Below are 26,850 nucleotides of genomic sequence, written 5' to 3'. Positions count from 1 at the left end.
TCTCTTTATAAAATTCTTCAAATAAGGGTTAAGAGTTCCTGATTTACTTTTTTGCTTCTATTATTTGTGGTATAAATGTTGAACAAAACTTTTAGAAAATGTGGGTTGATGGATGAAGTATTTATAGCTTCCATCAAACATGTATTTTACAGAAAGTGCCAGTTGTATGAATGGCTGTGATAGTTAACCAGGTATTCCTAATAAAGGCACCACACACTCATACATTTGATGAAATTAGTTGAAAGGTATTATGGTAGGTCATATAATTCTAACAGTCACAATAATCTTAAGAATGATCAGCAAAATTTCTGCACTGAGATCTTGTCACAGGTCTATCCTATAGATTTATATGACGAATCACTTCTCAGAAGAGACTTCTAGTACTTTAATTTCTTGGCAAATGTTCACTGTGCCCCAATAGCAGCCCCCACGCCTAAATAGGTCCTTTAAGAATGAAGCTCCAATAAGTTGATGCTATGCACCAACTAAAGTAGATTTCTTCAATAATTGATTCTATTCTGTGGAATAGGGTATGTTCTTACAATGCTTTGAAAGCATTTGGTTTTTGTATCTTTTTTTTTGACAACTGTATCTCCTTCACACACTAAGGAAGACACACCCCTCATTCATCATGTTATTGTAATACTAGGTCTCAAGTTATTCTTTTTTTTCCCTCTCTCTCTTACAATTCATACCAGTTGATTTGAATAATTGATTTGAATAACCATAATGATGATGATGATAGCTCTACACTTGAGGAAATACAGAGTCTAGAAAGACCCATTCCTGTCAGGGACGCGTGAGTGGCTCAGTCGGTTAAGCTGCCTCTTGATTTTGGCTCAGGTTATGATCTCACAATTTGTGAGATTGAGCCCTGCATTGGCTCTGTGCTGACATCGTGGAACCTGCTTGGGATTCTCCCCTCTCTCTTTCTATGCCCCTCCCCCCCCCCACATGTGCATTCTCTCTCTCTCTCTCTCTCTCTCTCTCTTTCTCTCTCTCTCTCTCTCTCCCTCTCAAAAATAAACAAATAAATAAATAAATTATTAAAACTTTAGAAATCAGAACTGTCAGCCAACACATAACTGCCTATGGAACTGTTAATAAGCAAATATTATCAAGAAAATATAAAATAATGCTCTTTTAGTAAAATTAACCATTGCCTAAGTGCCATGAAACAATGCAGATGAAAAGAAGAATTACATTATCATGCACTAGAAAAGTTCATTGTTCTAGATTTATATACCTATACTATTTAATTCTCTCAGCAAGCATTTCTTTAGCTTCATTTGTATTACCAGTGACTTCATTTTTATTTCCAGATACAGTGGTAAGAAGAATACAAGACTATATTAAAATAAAATATTCTGTGATGACAAAGACAAAATTGATTTAAACTTTGTTTCAGTGGGCTATAGGAAATAACGATATTTTTTTAAATGATGCAAACTTATTTATTTGATACAATATAATGGATTATATAGTACTGATAAGTGCCATTATGATAAAAGTTATAAAAGCATTAATATGTACTTTATTACACAGATGTATTTTGTGACCATCTAATAGGCAAGCATTTACTAAGCTGTTTTTTCCTGATCTATAATCCCAAATAGAGAATGGAAAAAAAAAATTGTTCCCACTTAGCACTTCTAGTTAATGGTCAAGATTGTGGACCTTGAAGCCAGTCATCCAAGATACCTTACTAGATGATTGACTTCATCTTACTTACCCTCTTTGCGTCTCATGTTTTTATTTGTTATATGGGAATAATAATAGTATTTATATCATACGGTTGCCATAAGGATGAATGTTTTCATGTAAAATGCCTAGAATAGGTATGATATAGAGTAAGTATGATGTAAATAGAGTTATTGATATTATATTTACAGGAAAGGAAAATGCAATAAAAACAACTCTTTTGAATCAATATTAGCCTTTTCCTATAAAAACCTAAATAAGCATTCAGGGTCAAAGGCAATTTTAAATTTTTAAAAAATGTCCATATATACATAAAAATCTGATAGCATATATGCAAAACATAAAAAAAAAAGTAGTTATCAGTTATAAATGGTTATATGAGTAACTTTACTTTTCTTCATTAGGCCCATCCATGTCAAATTTGCTTTTTTTTCCCTCCTATAAAAATGTGTTATACTTTTTAAAGTGTTTTGAGTTGTTGCCATTCACAGAATGATGCCATTTCAGAATTTAAAGGCACCACAGAAACCATCCAATCCAACTTGCACATTTTGCAGGTGTAGACCCTAGTACTCAACATATTATGTAAATGATTTAAAACAGCATGATGCATTTTTGCAGAGCTGGGATAAGATTGTTAGTCTCCTAAATTCAACTTTACCTTGTAAGCCCACATTGCAATTACAACTTATTAAGAACAGCAACAGCAAAAAATCAATCAGAAGCATATCTTAAGAAAAACCCCTGGGTGATTAAAAACCATCTAAGTGATTCTAACAACAAATTGTCATATGAAGGCAAGGATTTGTGTTAATATAGTCAATTAAATAACTTTCTTTTTAATTTTTTTTATTTTTTAAGTTTATTTGTTTATTTCTTCTGAGAGAGAGAGAGAGCTGGGGAGGGGCAGAGAGAGAGAGGGAGAGCAAGAATCCCAAGCAGGCTCTGTGATGTCAGCACGGAGACCAATGTAGGGCTCAAACTCACGGACCATGAAATCATTACCTGAGTCAAAACCAAGAGTAGAATGCTAAAGCAACTGAGCCACTCAGGCACCCCTCCTTTTTTTAAAATTTATTTTGAGAGAGAGAGAATCCCAAACAGGCTCCATGCTGCCGACGTTGACCCCAATGTGGGGTTTGCTTTCATGAACTGTGAGATCATGACCTGAGCTGAAACCAACAGTCAGATGCTCAACTGACTGAGCCATCAGGCTCTCCAACTTTCTCCTTTTTATATTTTGTGTATAGTTGAGGTAAGAATCTAGGGTACTAGAAAGTGTGTCTCCAATGGTAAATACCCAATATATCCACCTGAGTCTTGATACAATGACTGTCTCTTGGTAACCCTTTGGCTTGTCCTATAATTTGGGCTAAGTAAAATGCTGCCCTAATCCTGATCTCTCCCTAGGGAATTCTCTAACATCCTACGCTATGATGGAAGAAACAAACCTGCCCTAGCTTCTATGTTGGACAACACCCACATGTCAATGACAGGTGGCACTCAGACAGATCCTTTTGCAAACTGCACCTGGTCTTGGCTCTGCCTTGACACAACACAAGAGCTGCCAGTTAATGGGCATCTTTGACTTCGAGGCATTTCATATTCCAAGTGTGTCCCAGCTTGTTAGTTGACCACTGGCCAGAACCCAAATTGGATGCCAGTTCCTGCATTGTCCCTGAGCTGAGATTCTCAACAGATGGGCCAATGTGGTCACAGGATGAGGTAACTTGCACTCTTCAACCTAGGTGGCAATTAGTTTTGTGTTAACAGCAACTATTAGCACCTATTTGATGAAAACACAGAGAAAGTACCATTTTGGCATCCCTCTGAAAGTTGCTAATTAATTCTGTTTGTAAACAAAAATCTATATCTTCAGCTTCCAAGAAGGTAACTTTGACATGGTCCAAATATAGATTTCCAAAACACGAAGACACTAGGTGTGCTTATGAAGTTGGTCTAAAAATTACACTTAACATTCCTATAAAGTTATTCATGATACAGCATTTCTAACTATCTAAAATTTTATCAAATATAAAATTAGTCAGTGGCTCAAGTCCATAAACAATTAATAATCACATAATTACAAAGCCCAATAGTTTAAAATATATGTTTTATGCTGGAAAGATTTTAAATCAAGTCCTAGCTCTAACACGTATTAATGTGTGACTTTGGAAGCAAGTTACTTAAACTTCTGTTTCCATAGCTCTCAAATAAGGAATCATATTATTTTAGAACACTATTTAAACTATTGTAATTAACATATGGAAAGCAAAAGTGCATGGCAAATAACAAGTCCTTCAAAATTACATGCTTTTATTGTTACATAATCTTCTTACACAAGTGATGGTTTTTTTATTATCAGTACACAACTGATATGATATAATGTGTGAAATGTGAAAGTCCCAACCCAGATGTCTTATTACACTGGGCCTACAATAAAATATGTTGACCGTGTACAAACTTTGAGAGGTAGAAAAATCAGAGGTAACTTTCAGGCTTGGCAAACTGGCTGGAAAAATTTATAAAGAAATCTATATGATTTAAAAGCAAAAGTGGCATCTATTAAATCAGTAAGATTTTATGTTTCTATAGAAATTGATTGGCCAAAGAAATTGAGTATCCATAGAAATTGTATACTTTATATTTTTCACCTTTAATATATTTTCCTTGTAGTCTTCTAGGTGGCTAATAAATGCCACCAACCAGCAGAATTTATAAAACTGGAGCACTTGTTATGTGTATCCAGTGCATAGTGTTTACATTTCTTTGAATGAGTTATATGATTTTAATAACCCTTTGAGTTAGAATGGATGGCATAATTATTCACCCTGTACAAATGAGTCAAAGTGTAGGTTAGTTATTAGTCCCCTTGCATTTCTGGTCCATTTCTTCAGAATGTAAAACACAAAGAGTTGAAATATCTTCTTCAAGGTCACACTCCTAGTTAGTGGTAGAGAAATATGCCAAACACCATTTCCAGAACATGGGAGTATAACTAAACTGATTAAATGATTGAACAGTGTCAGAACAAGCCTAAAGTTTAATCTCTGAAGATGGCCTCAGTATTCTTCATGTTATTCATAGCTATATTAAAAGATCTTACAGTCATTGTCCATGTAGTTCTATTTTTTTTTCTAGACAGAAATGGTGAAGGCGTCTATACAGCTGAAAAAATTACAGAGTATTCATTAACACATTTCTTTACATTTCTGAGCCTTAGGGACCAATTCACTTTTCAGATGTCACATACAATGTTTATATACATTGCTTTTCTCCTGCTCTTAGTTCTTTCTGTTCTTAATTTTTTTTTAATTGACCAATCTTGATCAGCCTACCAATCAGCATGGTTATTTATCAGGAGCCCAAATTACCACATGTCCTTGAAGCACACGCTGTATGTGAAGAAGGCCCATCTCCTCAGCAGGGTGGCGGAGCACCTGTTCAGCATCTCCGCATCTCAGAAGCACATTCTCTAAACAATGGAGCTTCAAAACAATTAATATAAGAACATTTTCCAGGGCTAAGTGAAAAGAGCCACTTAGTGTAAAAAATGCCACACACACACACAAAAGAATTATAAGTGGTTCTATTCAGTTTCTTTTCTTAAGGATTCATGTATTTATGTGAATCTCGCATTTCATGGAACTAAGAACTCTAAAAAGTCTCTCTTAAAATAGACTTGCACTTCAGAGAAAGGAATTTGTCAGTGGCTTCAAGAAAATTGATAGAATTTTCCACCATATATCTTGCAACTCTTATTCTCTAGTCCTTTATCTATTTTTATGAAATATTCATGAATTATATCTAGTATGTGCAAGCCATCAACTGCATTTAGAATTTGCAGGCATACATAAGAATGTAAATGGCATATTTTATTTCCTTTTTGCTCTGACAAGCTATTATAAACATTCCTTTCTGTACTCTAGATCTTTATTAAGAAAGTTAGTGTCACTTTAGAGTTGGTTCAGAAAATAAATAAAAATGAAATTAAAAAATCATGGAGCTAACCTAATAGTGATATAACTAAAATTTATATGAATGGTAAAGGATGCTAAATCTCATATTTACAATTCTTTAAAAGACTGGTAATAATTAACTGAAACACAATCTATACTGACAAGACCAGATAAGAAATTACAATCAGATTAATCACACTACTTTTTAACTAATTTCTGAGAAGGGATATTTTTATTCTTCTCGCTAATATTAGATTGAACAGAGTATTGTCGTGTTGGTGTATTTTACTTTAATTTTTTTATTTACTTCATTGTAAATTTATTATTTTCTCTTTCTTTTTACATTAGAACACAGTATTTTCATAAAGCGTCAGCATATAATGCATATTATATTTATTTTTTATTTTGGTAAAACAAAAATATATAACATCCCTACGATAAGATGGAGCATAGCACAGATGAAACATAATCACGGAATTAAAATACTGGCAACTTTTATCACATCAAACACTTTATGGAAAGATGTAGTGAAGGCACCTGGTCATCAAGAGAGTATTAATTAGCAAAAAGGTCTAGGTTTGCCTGTGAAAAAAAAGATATACTACCCAAGGAAGAAACTAGGATTACTTTAGGCCTGAGTTTCTTTAATGTATGTAAATACTTTTCTTTTTTTTTTTTAATTTTTTTTTCAACGTTTTTTTTTATTTATTTTTGGGACAGAGAGAGACACAGCATGAACGGGGGAAGGGCAGAGAGAGAGGGAGACACAGAATCGGAAACAGGCTCCAGGCTCTGAGCCATCAGCCCAGAGCCTGACGCGGGGCTCGAACTCACGGACCGCGAGATCGTGACCTGGCTGAAGTCGGACGCTTAACCGACTGCGCCACCCAGGCGCCCCTGTAAATACTTTTCTATATCACCCATCTGGTTAACATAAAATAAAAAAAAAATAAACAATCAATAACTATATTTATTTTGCTTAAATATATTTTTTTTACAGATTAATGAGCATTAAAAATATCGGAGGCACTTAATAAATGTAGGTAAATCTGAAAGCGTAACTTTTACAATTTAAATTATGCTTTAACAAAACCTGTATTTAAAAAAAAAATTATTATACCAGTACCTGGGTAGCTCAGTCGGTTAAGTGTCCAACTGTTGATTGTGGCTCAGGTCATGATCTCAGGGTCATGAGATCAAGCCCTGAATCAGGCTCAGAGCAGAGCACAGCGCCTGCTTGGGATTTTCTCTCACTCCTTCTCTCTCTCTCTGCCCCTCCCCTGCTTGTTTTCAATCTCTCTCTCTCTTTCTCTCTCTCTTTCTCTCTCTCTCTCTCTCAAAAATAAAAGAAAATAAATAAATAAAGTTTAAAATAAATAAATAATCATTATAAATAACAAAAAAAATGTCTTTCCCCTCATTTCCTGTTTTGTTCCCTCTACCCACTTCATTTCCATATTGGTATGTGAAAGTATTGATAGCCTTAGGAAATGCTACTTTTCCCACCTCACCAAAATACTCATCAAATCAAAAAAATACCAACTCACCAAGGGTACATTTTAATTTTATTAAAGATAGGTACTGAGAAAGGTCAGGAATTTCAAGGCTAAATCAAAGAAAGAGGTATATAAGTCTACTAAAAATAAATTTTCAAAGTAAAGGAAACAAAAATACTCCCCTAATTCATCTCTGGTTACTGCAAGTTTGGCACAGATATCTTCTTCTGTGCTGAAGGTTTAAATAGCTATCACAGCATTTCATAAATTTATACTTGAATTGAAAAGCTTTTCTTGTCTCCAAAAGAAAAATAGTCACATATTACTTACGTAGTAATTACAGGCTATGCAGCTGCCCTACAAAGCTTTACTATAAATGTGTTAAGCATGAACCACTACACAAACCTTATTCAAATTGCATTAAATGTTAAGCCAAAGAAATGTCATCCTCCACACCACTTCACACAATTGCTTACACAAGAACAATGGCCATCTCCCTAGCCTGAGACTTAAATAATGTAATAGAATCAATGTTGTTGATTTAGGCTATGGTTGGTTAAAAGTCATTACTGTTATTCCTCACCAAGTAAAGAGGTCTATTTCCCCCTTATTATGCACAAGTGAAGCTTATGCTAATGCCTACAAATCTAAGAATGAATAAGCTTCTTTGAAATACCATTTAAAGATTGAGAACTCATGAAATAGTACCTCGTTTCTATCATGATAAAAATATTGACCTCAATTTCTATATTGCGCTGATCCTTACTTTAAGCCTTTCTAATGTACAATCGAAAGCTTATACAGCATTTCCATTCGCTTAATACTTTAAAAATATTAAGCTGGTTACACAAAGCACTGTAGTAGTATCATGCCAGTAATAGAAGAATAAAGAGGCCAGAAACCTATGAAAATGTTTTAAGGAAAGTTAATGGAAGTAAGATTTCTCAAAATCTCAACCTCACCTTTAGAGGTCTTTATATCATCCATTCTAAACATGTAGCATTAATAGTATTGTTTGCTTTTTGTGTATTATTTGAACTTTGAAGCAAATGAATTTGGTAAGATTGGAGAATATTTTAGCAACTAAAGGTGTCAGGCTTATGACCTAATACCTAGAGAAATTTGGGAACAAATTAAACTGGGCTTGATTAAGTTTTATTTTACCTCAATTCAAAGACATAGAACCATTAAAATGCAACACACCCTTACTACTTTCTATTTTTGAAACTTTTTTCCACTGGATCTTGTTTAATGATTAAAAATGGCAGAATCATGAGGGATGTTTTATAGACATCATTAACCTCTGACATCATGTGACAAAAAATGGCATTCTCTGTGGCTTTCTTCCTAACACCCCACAAATCCAGTCTAACCATGAGAAAACATGAAACAAATCCCAGTTTGGGGTACCTGCCAGTACCCCTTCAGGCTGTCAAGGTCATGAAAACAATGAAAGACTGGGGAAATATGAGAAGCAAATGCAATATTCTATAATATCCAACTAAATAAATACCCTCGATTGGAGACTGGAGCAGGAGGAAGACATTAATGAGAAAACTGGTGAAATCAAACCAATGTATAAACTATAATCATTATGTATTACCATTTGTTCATTCAGAGTAATAAATGTTTCCTAGTAATGTAAAATGTTAATAATAGGGAAAACTGAATGTCAAGTATATGGGAATTCTCCATATTATTTTTGTAACTTTTCTATAAACCTGAAAATATTCCCAAAAAAAGTTTTTGTTAGTTTGTTTGTTTTTAATGGATGAGTATATTTACTCCCAGTAACTGAAAATTAATCTTTGTGTACGCTAGGCTAAATTTTACTATATAATTCATCTCTCAATCTTACATCAACATTTAAAAATACACATTAACTGCTCTCAGCTCCATCAACTTTTCTTGCATTTTAACCTACCTCTCCACTGAGAAGACTTGAGGAACTTCACATTCACAAACTCCTGTAACAACACTCCTTTAAAACTAGATGTCTAACAGCAAAGTGACATAGAGGTAACTTTCCCTATGATACAGGCTAAAAAGTTAACCAAATTAAAATATTTACTTCTTTTATTTCTATAGATTGCAAAGAATGTCTCATTGAGTGTTAAAAATGTTTGGTCCATTTGAGACCAGTGCTGTTGATCATATGACTTCAGAAAATACAGTATCAGAGAAATAATGATAAATAAATCAAGATTTTGAAATAAATGCATAAATTCAGGAAAGTATCCACAGTGGTTGCTGGTGAAAGCAGATAAAAGGCAACCAATGTCTGTGTAAGCAAGTTTAATTTCAGTCAGTTGAATGAAACCAAATTTCTCTCTTTTTTCTTTTAGGAAAAAATTACAAAAAAGGCAGGATGTCAAATCTTATTCAGATGATTGTAGTCAGTTTGATGGCTGATGGCCATAGTTTCAGAAGGTAACACTAGGAGTAAGGCAAAACTAATCTTAAAGCTAAACTTGCTCATTATATGGGGAAACAAAAAAAAATACTTGAATGATTTATTTGGTCATAAAGGGCAAGGTCTCAGAAAAATCTAGACAGCAAAAATGTTAAGTGTATTTTCATAAAAGGATAACAAGCATGTTTGGACTTACCCATGAAAGTTGAGTGACTAGGTTAAGGAGTTTGGTGATACAAAGATTGGGTGGAAAAACAGGTCTCCATGAAGACATGGAAAGTGAGAAAGTGACAGGCAGTCCCTGAGTGAGAAATTCCCTCTGCGGATAGTGATATCCAGGACTTGCTGCATTTTCAGTGTTGTGTTGCACAAAACCTCTTCTTTACTCCAGACCTTGAAGTCAGCTAGACTCAGCAGCCTTTGGTGAGTGATGCTCTGGACATCACTAGGAAGGCAGACAGCATCCAGTGTGGGCTGAAGCATCATGCCAACATAACAGTAGTTGGAGGAATTAGGATAAATAGTCAAGAGTTCACTAGGAGCAGAATAGAAGACCTAGGAGGGGCCACCTCTGGAAACTTTGATATTTGGGGGCAGTAGATGAAATGGAGAATCAGGCATTTACGTGAAAATTCAGTGAAAGAGCAATTAAAAGCTTGTAGGACTTCAGTATATTAAACAGCAGATACGTGGCTTGCATATGTAAAAATCAGATGTCTGGAAATAATACACCAAGATATGCATGTCTGATGGTAAAATCAGGAATTTTTTTTCCCTCCTAATTATTCAGTGATTATCTAATGATTTTCCATCTGTATGATGTTCTTACCTTCCTCTTGGCAAGTCTGCATCATCCTTTTTCCACCGCACAGTTGGTTGAGGATCTCCCTGGACCTGACAACGAAATTCTACAGCTTCTTCCTCCAGCACCACCTGGTTAATTGGCCTCCTGAGAAATGTGGGTCGTTCTTAGGAAAAAAAAAAAAAAAAAAAAAAAAAGGGAACAATGATAAAATGAAATCAATGCTGTGCATGTCTTAAGAACATTATCAAAAAAAACTCTATCTCAACTATATCTTGATAAGACCTTATTAATCCAATGCAATTGAATAAAATAAAATATTTTGGAACACAGAAGTAGCTACGATTTGTATATAAGATCATATAATCTTTTGGGAATAAAATTGGTTCTTCAGTGAATTCCTGAGCTATGGAAAATCCTATCACAAAAAAATCTGAACAGCACATTCCACAGAAACATGGAAAGATATAAAAACGATTACTTTAATCTACCCCAATAGCTGAGTGAGAAAACTAAAAGTTGAAACTGATGGAAACTATCAAAAAGGAAACTAATATTAATGTTCCATCAAGAATGCTAGCATTAACTAACTGGAAATAAGACAAAAAAACAAACAAACAAAAAAAACCCAAAAAAGAACGCTACAGTGAATACACACAAAAAGTTGTGCTCTCGCACATGGTGTTATTTAAATTTTCCCACTTAGGCTATCATTTCACAAAGACTCAATACTTCCACATATGTTTTCACCTCGTGTATGGAAAGCTATCAACCCGATTTAATTTTTCTTAAATATAAAAGCTGTCAATCTGATTTTTTTCTTAAACAAAAATCACCATTATTATTAATTATTGTAAACTACTGTCATACATAATTTTCTAAGACCATTTCAATTATCTTCTCCTCAGTGTTTCACAGATTTACCCATTTTTTCTTTACTTAACTTTTAGGTTTCTTTATTTCTCTAGTGTTCAGGTTCAGTTTTCCCACCCTTTACTTCTTGTTGTTAATTTGCACCTATCACCCTTAATTTGCATTTTCCACTCCTCTACATATAGCTAGGGAAAAATAAATCCCTGTCCATGAAAATTTTACCATCTAAGAGAAATATAAAACAAACAGTAGTTTTACAAATCTCTAAACACCTGAATTTCTTGTCTAGTTTCTTCCCTTTTTGATAATGTTCTGATACAGGACACATTACCACTTAAGATTTCATTAGCACATGTCTCCAAATCATAGGCAGTCCAATAGTTCTACTTATTGAAGTAGAAAGAGAAATCAAGGAAAAGAAAGATGAAATCCATTGGGAATTGACACAATTTGTCTGGCCATATGGTCGTATTTAGTCACTTAAGACTTTAGTTTCAAACCCAATTTAAAAATGTCAATAGTGGCATAAAAAAAATTGAAACATATTTAGAAAAAAATCTTTAAAGAAAATCAATCACTTCAAGTAGCATATATTAAGAATATAGGATGGAAGTACATAATTTTATTGACTAAATAAGATCTAGATTTATAAAATAAATGTGTAAGTTGCAATAGACATATTTTATTGCATTAAAGTTAACAATCATCGGCATTCAGAAGGAAGACAACTCCATCTCTCCACCGTGAAGTTGACAGTAAGGATCAAAATTTTCTCTAAAACAGCAACCTGCATATTAAGCATTAAGTACCTGCACTCTGAGACCCCAAAATCCCAAGCCATAAAACAGGCAAATAGAACTTCTCATGAAGAGGTTTTTTTAATGAAGAATTTAGAAATAAAGCATAAGAACTTGGAAGGGCGAAAAAAAAAAAGTTGCTCCTAATTAGATTTTAGGTAGTCAGAATCAATTAACAGTTAAGTGTTCCCCACCCCACCCCTGCCCAAAGACAGAACAAATCTGCATGTTGGATGCAGTCAATTTCGTATTATTCTTTTGAACCTTGGACACTACATGCTCCCAACAACTATTTTAGCACTGGCTAGTTGATACTGAGCTACTGTTTCTGGCGGCAAATAGGCAACAGGATCAGTATAGTATCTTCATATGAGTGCTTAGAATGTTAATAGCAAAAATGAATCATTAGCCCAGAAAGCAGGATTGACTTGTTTTCTTTGCAATCACTCAGGGATGTTCATTCGATTCATCTAAAACTGAAATACCCAATATTAAAAGACAGCTAAGCCACTGTTGATGTCACTTGAGATTGAGAAATGAGGAATTTTCCTGCCCCCTTTGATTTTAATGAGTGTATTGTACTACAACCTCATATATGGACAGAAGTCATTCCCTCACCCACTCTTCCATTTGGCACATATTAACACAGCTTTTCCTATGTCAGGCTTTGAGCTTAGTAGCTGGTGAACAGCCAGCAGCTTGGTTTCATCAGAAAAGTGGTGGGATGGGCACCTGGGTGGCTCAGTTGGTTAAGCTTCCTACTTCAGCTCAGGGCATGATCTCACAGTTAGTGAGTTCAAGCCCCGTCAGGGGCTCTGTGCTGATAGCTTAGAGCCTAGAGCCTCCTTCGGATTCTGTGTCTCCCTCTATTGCTGTTTCTCCCCTACTTGCGCTCTGTCTCTCTCTCAAAAATAAATAAACATTGACAAAAATTTTTTAAAAATTAAAAAAAGAACAACAAAAAAAGAAAAGTGGTAGGAAATGAAGCCAGTCAGATAGTGAATGGCAAGACCATGAAGGGCCTTTCAGGCCATGTCAAGGAATGTGAGTTCTGCCCTAGGAGTGATAGAGAGATGTTGAAATGTTTTAAGTACAGAAGCAACATTTTAAATAAACATGTGAAAAAGATTGTGTTGGCAGATCTGTGAAAGATGAACTAGAAGAGAAACATGAAGCAGTGAATTAGGTCAAATGGATTTTGTAAGAAATTACTTCAGCTTTGGCTGACATGATGGTTCTACGGATATGGAAAAGGGGCAGAATGAAAAGGTATCAAAACTGGGTGATCAATCAGAAGTGGATATTGAAGAAGAAAAGTCTAAAAGGATTCTCCAGTTTCCATTTAGCAGATTGGAACAGATTGGCAGGTAAAGCATGGATATGGGGTGTGTATGTCTATGTGTGTGTAGATCACTTCATCACAGAAATGCTAGACAGGAGAAAAATGAACACCTATGCTTAAGCTATTGCTGATCAGGTTTCTGTTACTTGAAGTTAAATGTATTCTTTTTTTTTTTTTTTTTTTTTTTTTTTTTTACATTATTTATTTTTGAGAGACAGAGACAGAGTGTGAGCAGGGGAGGGGCAGAGAGAGAGGGACACACAGAATCAGAAGCAGGCTCCGGGCTCTGAGCTATCAGCACAGAGCCCAACACGGGGCTCGAATCCACAAACTGTGAGATCATGACCTGAGCCGAAGTCTGACGCTTAACCGATTGAGCCACCTCGGTGCCCCGAAGTTAAATGCATTCTTATTTAAGAAGATTAAGGAGGCTACTTACAAAATAGAAGGGAAAAAGAAAAAGTAAATGTGATCATACCTAGATATAGAAAAGCTCTTGAATTTCAAAAAATAAAAATAAAAAACAAAAAGGGAATCAAAAGAAACTTAAGCATGGTGACGAGATTTTATCAGAAATTAAATCAAAACCTCTTTTTAAAACTCGTATGCTAGGGGTACCAGGGTGGCTCAGTCGGTTAAGCATTGGACTCTTGCTTCATCTCAGGTCATGATCTCATGGTTTTGTGAATCTGAGCCCCACATGGACTCTCTGCTGATGGCATGGAGCGTGGTTGAGATTCTCCCTCTTTCTCGGTCTCTCCCCCACTCACACTCTTTCCGTCTCTCTCAAAATAAATAAATAAACTTTAAAAGTAATGCTAAAATCATGCCTATTAAAATCAGGAACATGATGGACATGCCAACATTAGTAATCAATAATAAAAAGAAAGAAAAGTGTGCGTATTGGAGAATAGAATAACAATTTTGATAATCGATAATTGCAACAAAAAATAAGAACTACATAGGATCAATGTAGTAATGTTGACAGTATTAGAAAATGGGTGCTTTTAGAAAAAATGTGACAAATTCATGCACTGCAAAATTAGTAAGTCACTGGAATCTTAAAGCTATTTCTATCTATCTATCTATCTATCTATCATCTATCTATCTAACATGGAAAATTTTCATGACATGATGCTAACTATAAAATAAATTGTATAACAGTATGTGAGACTAGTTCCATTAAAATACACATGAATATTTTCAGGCAAAGATTTTGTATGCTTTCTTTAACATACTACCTGCCACAAAATTGCAACATATGAATGCAATGAACCCAAAGGATAAACTTTACATTAGACTTATTCTGAAACTATAATTACTAAAACTAAAGTTGTCTCTTTATCCAGGGGACAGCATCAGGATCCTTGAGGGTTTTATGGCTTTCATACATGTTCTAAGCCCCACTGTTTTATATGGAGACACGTGGAAGAACCTGATTTATAATTCAAGAAGAAGGAAGATATAGGATCCCCTGCTGCTGTTCTGATGAACCCAGCAGGGGTGGACAACTTCGCAATGAACTTTTTCTATTCCCTTCTGCCCTCAAGCAGAGTCTAGTTGCCTAGCAACTAAATAACCACAGGAGAGTATGTGGTATAAAATTTTTGGAAGTCTAGAATTGGCTCATGATGGAAATGTAATTCAATTGACAGGAAAGAGAAATAAAAGACAATGCAAATAAAAGTCATTTGCACATATAGGAGGCATCAAGATGGGTTTTATACTGGAGTAACTTAGGTTACACTTTCCAACAAAGTGACACTGACATTTACTAATACATTGGAGTTTGGTCACAACTTTTAAAGTAGTATTCTGGGAATATCCATAGTGCCCATTACAGTAATTATCCCTAAATTGTATTATTCATTATTCTAATTGTTTTCTGCTAATTATAATAAAATCACCTTCTACTATAATTTAACTGCCTACAAAAAATGGTATGTTAAAAACTGTAGGTTTGCCTAACATTTATTAAATGGAAATATATTTTTTGTAAGAATCTTTTTCCAGTTTCCTTAACTAGACTTTATTTCCAGAAAAACCTGAGAATCAGAAACATGAATATTGAAGACTAAAGAAGTTGTACAGGCAGAAAACATATTTTTAAAGGCTTTGCCTTTGCAGTGACTACTATTATTCTAAGCCAAACAAAAGGTGTGCTTTCAGACACAAATTATAAAAATTATAAGGAAATGTCTTGGGATTTGCTGTTTTATGTCAAAATGATCTGTAAATAAATGTAAAGTTATAAGGATTAGATCGTAAATTGGTAAGTAATCCCATTTGATACCCATTAATGCCCCAGGAGTTTGTACCCATGAAACTTTGCACAATCAAAATAAATATATATGAAACATCCTGAACTACTAAATAATGAGAAAAATTCATTTTGAGGCATGTAAATAAGGTCACTGATTTTTCCATGTTATCACCTTATGTCTGATCACATATTGAAAACTCGGGAAAAATCTCAAGGGCTGTTTCCTAACTGCTTATCAATTAGATTAGAGTCCCTCTGAATGGCCTGATCCCTAATTATATAGCCTTGGAGTGATCAAAGGCAATGTCTTTGCCAATGCAATTAACATTTTTTTTTTTATGTGAGATTAACTGGATTTGAATCACCTGCATAACTTGCTTACAAGGTTAATCTCTCTTGAGACAGTAGTGTTGTTTGGCAGTGTGGTACTATGTAAAGTACAGCTCTCAAGTAGTCAGGTCAATTTAGTTTCAAATTGGCATTCTGGAAAATCCAACTGTGTGTGGCTATAATAAAATAAAATGCCAAGTCTCACTGTATTTATGCCAATAGTGTTGAGAAAACAAAATGTTCGAATTAATACAAATTACAATAAATCTGAAATGGGGTTGCATAATATCTCTGAAGTTTCTTATTTACATGCTACAGTGAAAGAAATTAAACCCCCACTGAACAGTTTCTCTTTTCAACTGCATTGAATATGGCTGTAAAATTGGCAATGGCTGTGTCATGACAGCTCTTACTAGGATAATCTTAACAATTTTTTAAATAATCTTTGCTTGACATCATGAAACTGGTGTTACAGCAATAATCGCATAGGTAAGTCCTTTAGGTCCTATAAGACCAAAGGCATGAAATAAAAGGACAGTAGAGGTAACCACTGCTTGTAAACCTTATCTTAACTTCAGCTGACCTGGAAGTACTTGCCAAGCTATAGTGTCTATTAACCTGGGAAGTCAGATGGCTAGCCTTAGTATGTCTCTTTTCATTTTACTGGGTATGCATGAGGGGACAGAGTTATGATAGCCATTGAATGTGAATTATTGTGCCCTTCCAAAACAGACTGGATGATAATGATCAGACTGTCTGAATGTGATTAAATAAATCCTGGCTGCATTAATTTTTTTTCTTGCCAAGAATTTTCTTTGTCTGAGAGAAGTCATCCTGTGAAGTAAAGACAAACATAGGTAAATGTTTTCAGAGGGGAAAAAATGCTTCTCTCACCATATCTTAGAGGCAAAGTTTCATGTTATCGTTGATAATGTGATGTAAAAGGTCTATTCATCTTACTACTATATTAAATCATTTAAACAGGGTTTGGCACATGGGAGGTGCTCAAGGGATGTTTGTTAAATGAGAAAATGAATAAGAAATGTTTTGCTGTTTTAAAGTCTGCAAGCAAATATTATTTAAAAGATAGCTTTCAATAATAGTCTTAATTTTAATAATGCCTTATATTTGGAATTTTTAAGTGAAGGCCCCAGGATATCAATAAAACTTAGATATTTCTTATGGTTTGGCTCTAAGATATCTTCTCTAAGAGCTTTGCCTACTGGAATCTCAAATACAGTCAGGCCACCACCTAAAATCTCTAATCTAATAACTGAAAATCAACATCAACAGCCCTAAATTCTGTCCTCATTGCCAACGAATGGCTACTTCCCAATCTGATCATTGTACAGTGAAAGCCATCAGATGACACAGGGTTTCCAATAGTCTTTTTAGTGAGCAGCTATTAAATATGAATGAACAACAGTAGATCACTTGCTATTTGAAAAAAGCCTCCAGTGTAAAAGACAGAACAAGGGAGACAAGGAAGTGGGGAGGGAGTCAGAAAAAAATGAAGCAGGAAGCATCACAAGAAAGTTTTATTTGAAAAAAAAAAAAGAGTTATTAAAATCCTGTGACACAAGAGAATTTAAACTATCCATGAAACAAGAACAGAATATGATAAATGAGGAAGAATGAGAGAAAAGAAAGACCTGGGAGGTTTCACATCTAATTAATAAATATATATTTGACATATAAACTGAATAAAAATTATGGGAAAGGATAATTCACTAAATTGTTTAGTAATTTTCAGATTGAAATTGTTCACCAAGTAAAAGGGAAAAAAAGTGGCAAACCAAGGCATAGTATTGAAACATTTTAGAACGCTGGAATAATGATACAGCACTAAAACTGGAAAGAGGAAAGAAAGAAAGAAAGAAAGAAAGAAAGAAAGAAAGAAAGAAAGAAAGAAAGAAAGAGAGAGAGAGAGAAAGAAAGAAAGAAAGAAAGAAAGAAAGAAAGAAAGAAAGAAAGAAAACAAAAGAAAGAAAGAAAGAAAGATCATATAGGAGTCAGAAGCACAGTAGACTTCCCAAAGCAACAGTAAAACTGAATGATTTTGGAGGAGAGATTTTAGTATTACAGGCAAAGTTTTTTGTTTTTGTTTCTGTTTTTTTAACTACATTTTATAACCAGCCATAGTATCAATTAAGTTTCAGATAGAATACATGCTTTTTACACTGAAATTTATTCTAGGTTCCAGTCAAATAGAAAGCAGGAGAGAAACACTGTTCTGATATAGGAGTTAACCAGGAAAGAAACAAATACAGGATGCAACAAACAGGAAATCCAGCATGAGAGAAAAGGGGAGTAAACATCAGGATGAAATTCTGGAGTAGATCTGAACAGCATCCAGCCTAGTTAGATTGGCAGGAAGTCTAAGGCCCCCAGGAAGGCAGTAGCAAAGACGAACTTAAGAGCTAAGTAGAATTTAGAGGATTTTAAACCTTCTGTTAGAGATTGCAAGAGTTCATGAGGGGGTAGACAAACATAACTAAAAGGAAAAAATGGCTTTATTGTTAATTTGAAGAACAAATAAGTGCCAGAAAAGAAATGCCATCATAATAGTGTAACATTTGCTCACAGTCCATATTTACATGGTTCTAATCACTCAAATTCGGAATCTTAATACAACCCATGTTTCTAAAGTCTATATACTGAAGGAAAGAAAGAAGGGGAAGTAGAGGTGAGAAGGTAGAGAAGGGGATATAAATGGGTCAAATCATCATCTTCCAAAAAGGAAGTCAAAATAATGTATAAAACTGCAGAATAAGGATATATTTAGAAATATAGAAATAAATCCCAGAAGAAAAGATAAAACAGGCTTGTAGTTAAGTTCAAAGATGAGGACTGTGTGTGTGTATGTGTGTGCGTGTGTGTGTTTGTGCGAGTGTGTACTGGAAGGAGGGGTGGGGCTAGTTATTTTTGTATTTCATTATAAGTTTGGTAATATTTCTAATGTCTATTAGTAGTGTAATGTAAAATGTACTTTTATGGATTACTTTGATAAGCATTTAAAAATCATTTGGAAAAATTTATGTTATTTTTAAGTGACAGTGAAATTTTGGATAACAGATATCCCAAACCTACCCATAATTAGAAATTCAATTCTAGTTTCTCTGACAGCAGGATCTTTAGAACTTAATTAATATACATAAAGTGCTAGGGAGTATTCTTTTTTTTTTTTTTTTTAATTTTTTTTTTTCAACGTTTATTTTATTTTTGGGACAGAGAGAGACAGAGCATGAACGGGGGAGGGGCAGAGAGAGAGGGAGACACAGAATCGGAAACAGGCTCCAGGCTCTGAGCCATCAGCCCAGAGCCCGACGCGGGGCTCGAACTCACGGACCACGAGATCGTGACCTGGCTGAAGTCGGACGCTTAACCGACTGCGCCACCCAGGCGCCCCTAGGGAGTATTCTTTTTGAAGGCATCTAGACTGTGCCATAGACTTTAGTGTCCATTCTCAATTTGATGCCTACTTCTTAATTTTATATTTGGTACTGCCCACTTAACTAAGCTGTTGTTTGTGACCAACATCTATTAAAGAAAAACAAATAGGATAAATGATTCATGGGGTATGGAATAGTAACATTTTGAAAATTAAGTTACACTGATCATGTCTTTGTCTAAATAGCAGATTTTTATAAGATAAACTGAAATGTTCAAACTAAACAACTTCTAAGTCCAAGCCCACACACTAAAGAATCAAAATACTTGTGGATGGCTGTTGGATACCAAAGACCTGTTATTCTTTCACTGTTTTTCTTGCCATTTACAGGTGAATTAGAATTATACGTTTTGAGCAATTAATACCATCAATTACTTTTTGTGTATAACATGCTTAAAATTTTTTTTAACATTTATTCATTTTTTTGAGAGGCAGAGACAGAGTGTGAGTGGAGGAGGGGCAGAGAGAGAGGGAGAGAGAATCTGAAGCAGGCTCCAGGCTCTGAGCTGTCAACACAGAGCCTGATATGGGGCTGGAACCCACGGACTGCAAGATCAATGACCTGGGCCGAAGTTGGGTGCTTAACCGACTGAGCCACCCAGGTGCCTCTGGGTATAACATACCTTAAAGTAAAGATCGAGTTGCAAAGAACATTTAAAATCTTTTGTAGCTACAGAGTGGTCACAGTAGCCAATTTTTTTTTTTCTTTTTAAGCAGAATTGCTGCTACATGAAAATAAAATTGAGAGCGGGGAGGGGAAAAATGTACCCAGTTATACTTTTATAAACCCTAGGTCAGAAATAATAATATCTAACAATGATGGAATATAAAGAGGTTTATTAGAAAATGTGTATGGATACAAAAGCACCCAAATAAAATAAAGAATTCCCCATTATACATAGGACACTGGTTATTTTCTCTAAGAACTGAACAAAGTGCCTCTCTCAGGAAATCCTTGTCACATCCTTGATTTGGACAATCACTACTGTTGTTATGTTTTCTTATCAATAATGGAATTTTAGTTTTTCCTTCAACTTAATATTGTACTTATAACCCCCAGGTCAGTTCTGACTAGTTTACACCATCAGATAAATGTTCTTAGTTTCTTACATCAATTCTTCCAGAGGTACTGCCCCTAGACAAATCCAATCTCTTCGCTTTATGGCTATTTTCAAAATAATTTAGAAGTTCCTCTGTAACTCCTGACATGTCTAAGGACCTCCTATATTTCCCATCATGTCTTTAGGGAACATGAGGTAAATATTTCATAACACAGTCACATTTTGGTAAGTCTAATTGCTTTGGTAATGACATAAACCCTTTCAATTTCCTTTTGAAGGCAGTAGTACTTTTGGAATGCAACATTTTTCTCTTCCAAAGCTTGTGGCAGTTACAGAAAAATAGTAATGAGTGCTTCTTTAAATAGAACAGCTGTACGTGTGGGTTTTCAATGCTAATGTTCAGTGACCACTAATTTCATATCTTACCAGGAAAAAACTGTGTTTTATTCATTATGGAGTGAAGCACATTTTGAGACTCTTATAGCTGACTGCATGAAATTGAAGGGCAAACTGATACTTGCCTGAGCTCTGCGGGACAGAAATTTACATGCATACTTTGAGCAATTTTATTTTTACTATTCAATTCCTTTAATGAATTATGGACTTTCTCCTGGTTTGGTCATTTGGGACTTCAAGCTGCTTAGTATCCATATGGAGTATTACCAGAGATTAGTCGGTACTCAGCGTGATTGAAAAGAGAGGCCTGTTCTCAGGTACACATTCATAAAGCACACCTTAATGCTTTAAATGTAATGGAAATCATAACATGGCTATTTTGCTTTGGGGCACTCCCATAACACCATGGGATGGCACATCTCAAACTACAAAAGCAGTTTCTTTTGGAATGTATGCAGAATTCTGATGCTTCGCTCAAACATGTTATAATGACCAGCAGTAAGATCTTACTCTAATTCATTACACCAGAAGATTATTTTGCTGGCACGAAAAATAACTTAAAAATCACACTTATCTCCTATGTTTTAAAAAAATCACACAATATCAACAATAGTCAAATATTTTTAAGCTACAGATAGATATACACACACATGCATACATACATATACATGTGTGTGTATATATACATGTATACGTATGTGTGTACGTATAGACAAATATCCATACACAGACTTAAGTGGGATTTCAATGACTTCTGAAGGAATATTTCATTTTCCAATATCTTTAGGATCCCTACTTTCCCTAATTTTCTGTAATTTTATTTCTTTTTCAATTTTTCACAACTGCCCTATAGCATTTTCCTTTTTTGTTTACTGTGCCATCTTTATCCTACCCAATTTTCTCTTTCCTAATGCTTTGTCCACAATTTCTCTGATACAGATCTAATCAAGTTTTAACCTATGAATTCTATTACTCTGCTAAAGAGCCCCTTGGTTCTGAAATCTGAAGAAACATGAATATCATAGCAATGAGGTAGGGAAGCTGATGGCACTCCATTTACAAAGTTTACAAAAAACTCCATCTCTGCTGTTTTTCGGCTGGGCCCCATGTACACATGCTCCATATTTTGCCTGTGAGTAAGCCAAGGAAGCTCTGTTCCCACTTCAAGGGGGAAGCAAGAAAGTTAATCCTTCTCTGAGTTTTGTCTTAGGGCCCAAACACCTGTTAACACCTAAGAAAAGCCAGATCCCAAACACATTCCAGGACGTTAGCTTCAAACTTCAGCTGACACTGGCATTAAACCACCCCTTCTGTGATTTATGGAGTAACACCTATTGTTCACCTGACACTTGCCTTTGATTGGACCCTACCCTGGATTCCTGGACCCTTAGACCCTTTTGAATATAAACTGCTAGTCTCAAGCAACAAACAAAACTCATTCTTCTTTCCTTCAGAGTCTCCCACTCTGTCTGCTATTCTCTGTCATGTATACTATTCAATAAATGCTATTTTCACTTACTCTGGCTCACATTTGATTTCTACCCTGTGTGAAGCCAAGGATCCTTTTGGATGGTCCTCGGGGACTCTCTCCTGGGTTCTTGGACCCAGCCTGCCTGCATTAGCAAGAGAGTTTATGGTTGGTTTGTTTTTTTTCCTAATTTTGATTGTATATATTTATATGTGTGTGTGCGTGTGTAGCTGGCTAGTTTTTTTTTTTTTTATCATAAGCTAAAACTGCAAATATTTAAATTTGAATTTTTTTTTTCAACGTTTTTTATTTATTTTTGGGACAGAGAGAGACAGAGCATGAACGGGGGAGGGGCAGAGAGAGAGGGAGACACAGAATCGGAAACAGGCTCCAGGCTCTGAGCCATCAGCCCAGAGCCTGACGCGGGGCTCGAACTCACGGACCGTGAGATCGTGACCTGGCTGAAGTCGGACGCTTAACCGACTGCGCCACCCAGGCGCCCCTAAATTTGAAATTTTTAAAGCAGAAGACAAGTGAAATGTATTTGCACTACACTAAAAAAACAAAACAAAACAAAAAAAAACAACTTACCCAGTGTCTTACCCGTAATAAAAGATACTTAATAAATACATCACAGTGGATAAACTTTAGATGGATATAATATCTCAAACAGAATTTGAGAAAGATGAATTTTTTTTACATTCTGATGAAAGGGAAAATCCTATAAATATATATGAATAAAGTAAATGAATTATTGTTTCAAAAGTTCTATTTTTCTTCATATCACAGATTTCATCTGATGGATAGAACCAGAAACCAAGACAAATCCAGTCCTTCACTACTCACCATAAGTCATAAGCAACTGTCCTTCTATGACCTGATGTTTAGTATTAAAACATATTTACAATCTAAGGAAAAGTATATATAAATAGCAATTTAGAGCTTTACCAAAGACAGTCAGTTCTGCTGGATCACTGTCTCTTTCTCCCACCATATTGGTGCCAACACAGGTATACATCCCTGCATCGCTTTTCTTCGTGTTGGAGATCATCAGTTTTCCACCACGAATCTGTTAAAAATTAAAAAAAAGAAAGAAAGAAAGAAAGAAAGAAAGAAAGAAAGAAAGAAAGAAGAGAAAGAAGGAAAGAAGAGAAAGAGAAAGAAGGAAAGAAAGGAGAAAAAAGAGAGAGAGGAAGGAAGGAAGAAAGGGAGGGAGGAAATGGAAAGGAAAATAAACAGCAAAGGGAAGGTGACAAATAAATCATTTTGAATATTTAAGCACAACATTTTTTTTTCCCTCAAGGAAATAGCTCAGTGTCTAAGACAGAAAACTTTCCCAGTATTTTGGCATGTGTCTTTTCTTCTCTTAAATTCTCCTTCAGGATTAACCTCCATATTCCCTTTCTAGAAAATGTGTTTCATTCTTTCTCTCATCTGGTCCTATTTTGAGTCTTGTGAGTGCTTCTTAAATCTTAATGGTTAATCTTCACTCTGAAGTAGGTTGAATGAATTGCTATTGATAATTTGTTATCAGAAAGAAGTACTAAATACCTGCTTTTGGTAATATAATGGAATCCAACAGACCCAGAGTGATTCAACAAGCATTTACCGAGTACCTCTATGGGTTCCGCAGTGTTCTAGGCACTTGAGGTTTAGTAGGAAACCAAATAATAAAAACCTCTGCTTTCATGGAGCTTACATTTCAGTTGTTAGCATTAACTATTTATGTCTTACCTTAGCTGTATTTATGAAATAATTTTTGAAGAAGAGGGCAGGGGGGGATAAAAATAAATACATTTTTTAATAATGAGTTGGTACAAATAATTGGCTTCTAAAATGTGTTCCCTAAATGTTTCCTAAATGAGACACATTTATTGACTGAATAAACCAATGAAAATGATAAAATGTCTATTTGTTAAAGAGGGTATTGAAGCAGAATTAGGTTTTTAGTAAGTGTATCAGCAACTCATAGCTTCTTTTCCAATTTTGTTTCTTTGTATTTATATAATTCAATGATCTTAACATCACAATGGCTGAGTGTTCTTAAAGAGATATGAGATAAGAACATGCTGGTTTCCTCTGGCAATTTTTATCTCCTAGGCAAACAAAATCCACATAGGCATGTTCTCATCAGAGATATTTCAGGCTCTAAAACTTGTCATGTCACAAAAAAAGGACTTTCAACTTTGTTTTTCCATGGGACAAAAAGACCATCAACCTGTTCTTAATTAGGTACAGTGGAGTATAATAAACTACAAGTTATAAAAATGTCCATGGAGGCCACTCCTCCTCCCCCTGAAGCTGAGTTTGGCAAAATTACTTGATTTGACAGATGAAACTAAAGAAATGTTTCAATAGAAGGAAAGTGCTAGCACATTGAGACTTATGTTTCCTTGCTGCAGCTGGAATCTTGAGACCACTATGGGAACCAGTCTGAGCAGGCCTGCTGGAAAATTATAGGCCAAGAGAAGAACGAAGATGCCCAACTGGGTGTAAGTCAATTGCCAGACATGTGAATAAGGTTATCCTAGATCATCTGGCTGCCAGCACATCTTTTAAACAAGCCACAGAAGCATGAAAAAACCTAGCAAAGATCAGCCAATCTGGACCAGAATGAAGAATTGTCATCTTACCCACAAAACAGTCTAAATAAAATGGTTATCATAAGTCTCTGTATTTTGTGGTGGTTTGTACAAAGGGGAAGGTAAATGACGCAAACATGAACTAGAAACCCTTCCACATTGATTTAACTCTGTCACCAGGAACACATTTTCATGTTTGGTACCCAAACAGAGACCATTGAGAGCCAAAGTGCCCCCAGTAATGCAGATCCTCATGCTGTCAAGAGTTTAAGCCAGAATCATAGGAATATATATTGTGATCCCCTATATGGCCTGTCCAGTTCTGTGTTATGGTGTAACCATAGTGTGCAAGTAAAAAAAAAATCCTCATTTACAAGATATTTTTAAATAGACACCTAGACTATATGGATTTTTGACAGAAATGTCACATTCGGGGGCGCCTGGGTGGCTTGGTCGGTTAAGCGTCCGACTTCGGCTCAGGTCATGATCTCACGGTCCGTGAGTTCGAGCCCCGCGTCGGGCTCTGTGCTGACAGCTAAGAGCCTGGAGCCTGTTTCAGATTCTGTGTCTCCCTCTCTCTCTGCCCCTCCCCTGTTCATGCTCTGTCTCTCTCTGTCTCAAAAATAAATAAACGTTAAAAAAAATTAAAAAAAAAAAAGAAATGTCACATTTGTTCAGAGAAATGGACATTATTTTAAATAAAGTATATTTATTCTCAATAATTGTATTAAATATAAACATTGTATTAGGAATAACCTCAGAAGTTTGAGGCATTTCTACTGTTTCAGTGGACTGGTTCCCATAAGTGTCATAAACAAAAGTTGAGTGGATTCCACAAAACCATAAAATAATTGCATGTCTTTCCCCTTTTCTACCTCTTTACAATGTTCTGGGTGTTTTGTTTTGAATATTAATTGTGACGAACCTAATCACCAATTTCCCTTGAAAGCAGACTATTTTTCTGCAAGAGCTAAACTGCGGAACCATAAAAGTCATGTTTACTTTGATTTTACTTCATACCTCCTAAACTTTTAAATGAATTCATGTATAAAATTTTAGTTATAAACATTGAAAAATTGGAAAAGGTGCTTGAAGTACCTATCACCTCGAATCATTTTCTCTTATAATTTTGAAAATGGTGTAAAAAGAAATGTTCTAGGTAATTTGGCTCACAGCCATCATCTAACCTTTATCATTCATGTACAGGATGATCAATAAATGTATTTGAGATATTAAAATAAATCAAGTCATCAATATTGTAGTGCAATGATGTATGTATTTGAGATGTTAAAAAACCTAAGTCATCAATATTGTACTGCAAAGACATATTTACATATTCAGATGGGTGCAATTATTACTATATCATCTATACCTGAGTTGTTTAATTTCTGTCTCTTTGAAGACTCATCCTAAAGTTTTTTTGTTTGGGTTACTCCTTTTCAGTCCTTTCAATGCAGTCTAAATGGTAATCAGCATTCAATGCTATTCTACAATTTTATTAACAATAACAAAAAATAAAATAATCCATTTTAAGACTTGATATTCAATCTCTGTAGGAATTAATTTTAATTTAACTCACACTTATTCTTTCTTCCTTGTCATCAATTCGAACTTTGTCTTTTTTCCAGTAGATGGTGGGTTCTGGATGTCCCCTGGGAGGTTGGCACTCCAGGATTGCGGGCTCTCCAGCTGCCACTACAACATCTGTGGGATTTTGCCGGAAGTCATCTCGTAACACTGAAGAAAAATAATTCAATGTTTTTGAAAGAAAATTCAATGACAGCAACTTTAGCTTTCTCTTGCAAAAAGTAACTTCAAATCTTACTTACTTCATTTTAATAAACGTTGAATATTTACTGAGAACATAGCCATGTCCATTTTAAAATATTCTAGGGTCAACCTAAATGTTCAACAGG

General features: G+C 35.0%; 1 protein-coding gene across 21 annotated transcripts in view; it reads right to left on the bottom strand.

The window, feature by feature from the left end:
- The window catches only part of ROBO2 (roundabout guidance receptor 2), a 1,707,596-nt gene that overhangs the window by 154,938 nt on the left and 1,525,808 nt on the right, over positions 1–26,850 (bottom strand). For all 21 annotated transcript variants that reach the window (XM_045501643.1, XM_045501648.1, XM_045501642.1 and 18 more), the window contains 3 exons: positions 26,514–26,671; positions 23,301–23,421; positions 10,399–10,537 (listed from right to left, as the gene is read on the bottom strand). In XM_045501643.1, coding sequence (XP_045357599.1) covers positions 10,399–10,537; positions 23,301–23,421; positions 26,514–26,671 — 418 coding nt within the window. The remainder of the gene's footprint in view (positions 1–10,398; positions 10,538–23,300; positions 23,422–26,513; positions 26,672–26,850) is intronic.

This window comes from Leopardus geoffroyi, chromosome C2 (assembly GCF_018350155.1).
Source record: "Leopardus geoffroyi isolate Oge1 chromosome C2, O.geoffroyi_Oge1_pat1.0, whole genome shotgun sequence".
Classification (NCBI taxonomy): domain Eukaryota; kingdom Metazoa; phylum Chordata; class Mammalia; order Carnivora; family Felidae; genus Leopardus; species Leopardus geoffroyi.
Note: the sequence above shows the minus strand (reverse complement) of the source record. Positions and strands in the feature narration are given on the sequence as shown.